Source organism: Agrilus planipennis, unplaced genomic scaffold, assembly GCF_000699045.2.
Source record: "Agrilus planipennis isolate EAB-ADULT unplaced genomic scaffold, Apla_2.0 scaffold143, whole genome shotgun sequence".
Lineage (NCBI taxonomy): Eukaryota > Metazoa > Arthropoda > Insecta > Coleoptera > Buprestidae > Agrilus > Agrilus planipennis.
Window position 1 is genome coordinate 563056 of NW_020438887.1, and position 1171 is coordinate 564226.

The following is a 1171-nucleotide window of genomic DNA, read 5'->3' on the forward strand; positions in this document are numbered from 1 at the left end:
AAGTTAAAAAGAAAAATAAAAATAAATCAGGTATTTTTTTTCTATATATATTTTTTTTAATGTCATTCATAGGTGGGCTATCTAAGGAATACTGAAAATTAACTTTGAGAAAACAAATTAGACGCTACTGTCTTTAACTTACTATCATTAGTAATTCTTTAGGGAAAAATTATGAATTATGACAGCTAGAATCCTTCGTTTTGTATGCGTATACGACGGAAGAATCAGTTGTTATTAGATAACTTTTTTTATAGAATGCTGTTACAAATCTCTGCCAGGCGACAAATAAGCAGTTGTTACAATTAGTTGAGTGGGCAAAAAATATACCACATTTTACGTCTTTACCGTTACAAGACCAGGTCCTTCTTCTTCGGGCAGGCTGGAATGAATTGCTGATAGCTGGATTTTCGCATCGTTCAATAGACGCGAAGGACTCTATCGTACTTGCCACAGGACTCACAATTACCAGGTTAGTTTTATGCTCGTTATAAAATATTTCCGGACTTTTTTTTTATTAATTTAATCATTTAATTCTGATTTCAAAATTAACGTAAAATAATTTTTGTTTGTTTCAGACAATCCGCCCATCAGGTTGGAGTTGGGGGTATTTTCGACAGGGTGCTCAACGAATTAGTGGTAAAAATGAGGGAAATGGAAATTGACAGGGCCGAACTGGGTTGCTTGAGGTGTATTATTTTGTACAATCCAGGTGAGTAAAGAATGCATCTTGTACATAAAAATATTATATTTGATGTGTGCATTTGTTGGGACGTTTCGTTGAAAAATCATCTTCACAAAGCCGTTAGTCTGATGACTGGTTGTACATGCTTCTCCTTCACTACTTCATATCTTCGCATTTCTCAAAAACTAGAACATCCCACATGCCTGTACCTCATTACTCACTTTTCTGTTTTTTAATACGTCTAGTGTCCGACCGAAACTGGTTTTTACGACCGAAACCGAATTTCGGCAACGGTCTCAGTTTCGGCCGAAACCGAAACCGAAACTTCCTTATAAGGATCATGTTTTGAGAGAACAATAAAGAAAACGTTATTATAATCAGTCAGTTTTATTTTTTTATCTTTAAATCACATAGCTCTGCAGTCTTTGACATTTTCACTTATTGATAATCAAATCAAAATCAACATAACAACCCCTCATTTAAGGAAAT

General features: G+C 34.4%; 1 protein-coding gene across 2 annotated transcripts in view; it reads left to right on the forward strand.

The window, feature by feature from the left end:
• The window catches only part of LOC108737423 (retinoic acid receptor RXR), a 69667-nt gene that overhangs the window by 55544 nt on the left and 12952 nt on the right, over window positions 1-1171 (forward strand). For both annotated transcript variants that reach the window (XM_018470260.2, XM_018470259.2), the window contains exons 5-6: window positions 255-469; window positions 576-709. In XM_018470260.2, the coding sequence (XP_018325762.1) occupies window positions 255-469; window positions 576-709 (349 nt within the window). The remainder of the gene's footprint in view (window positions 1-254; window positions 470-575; window positions 710-1171) is intronic.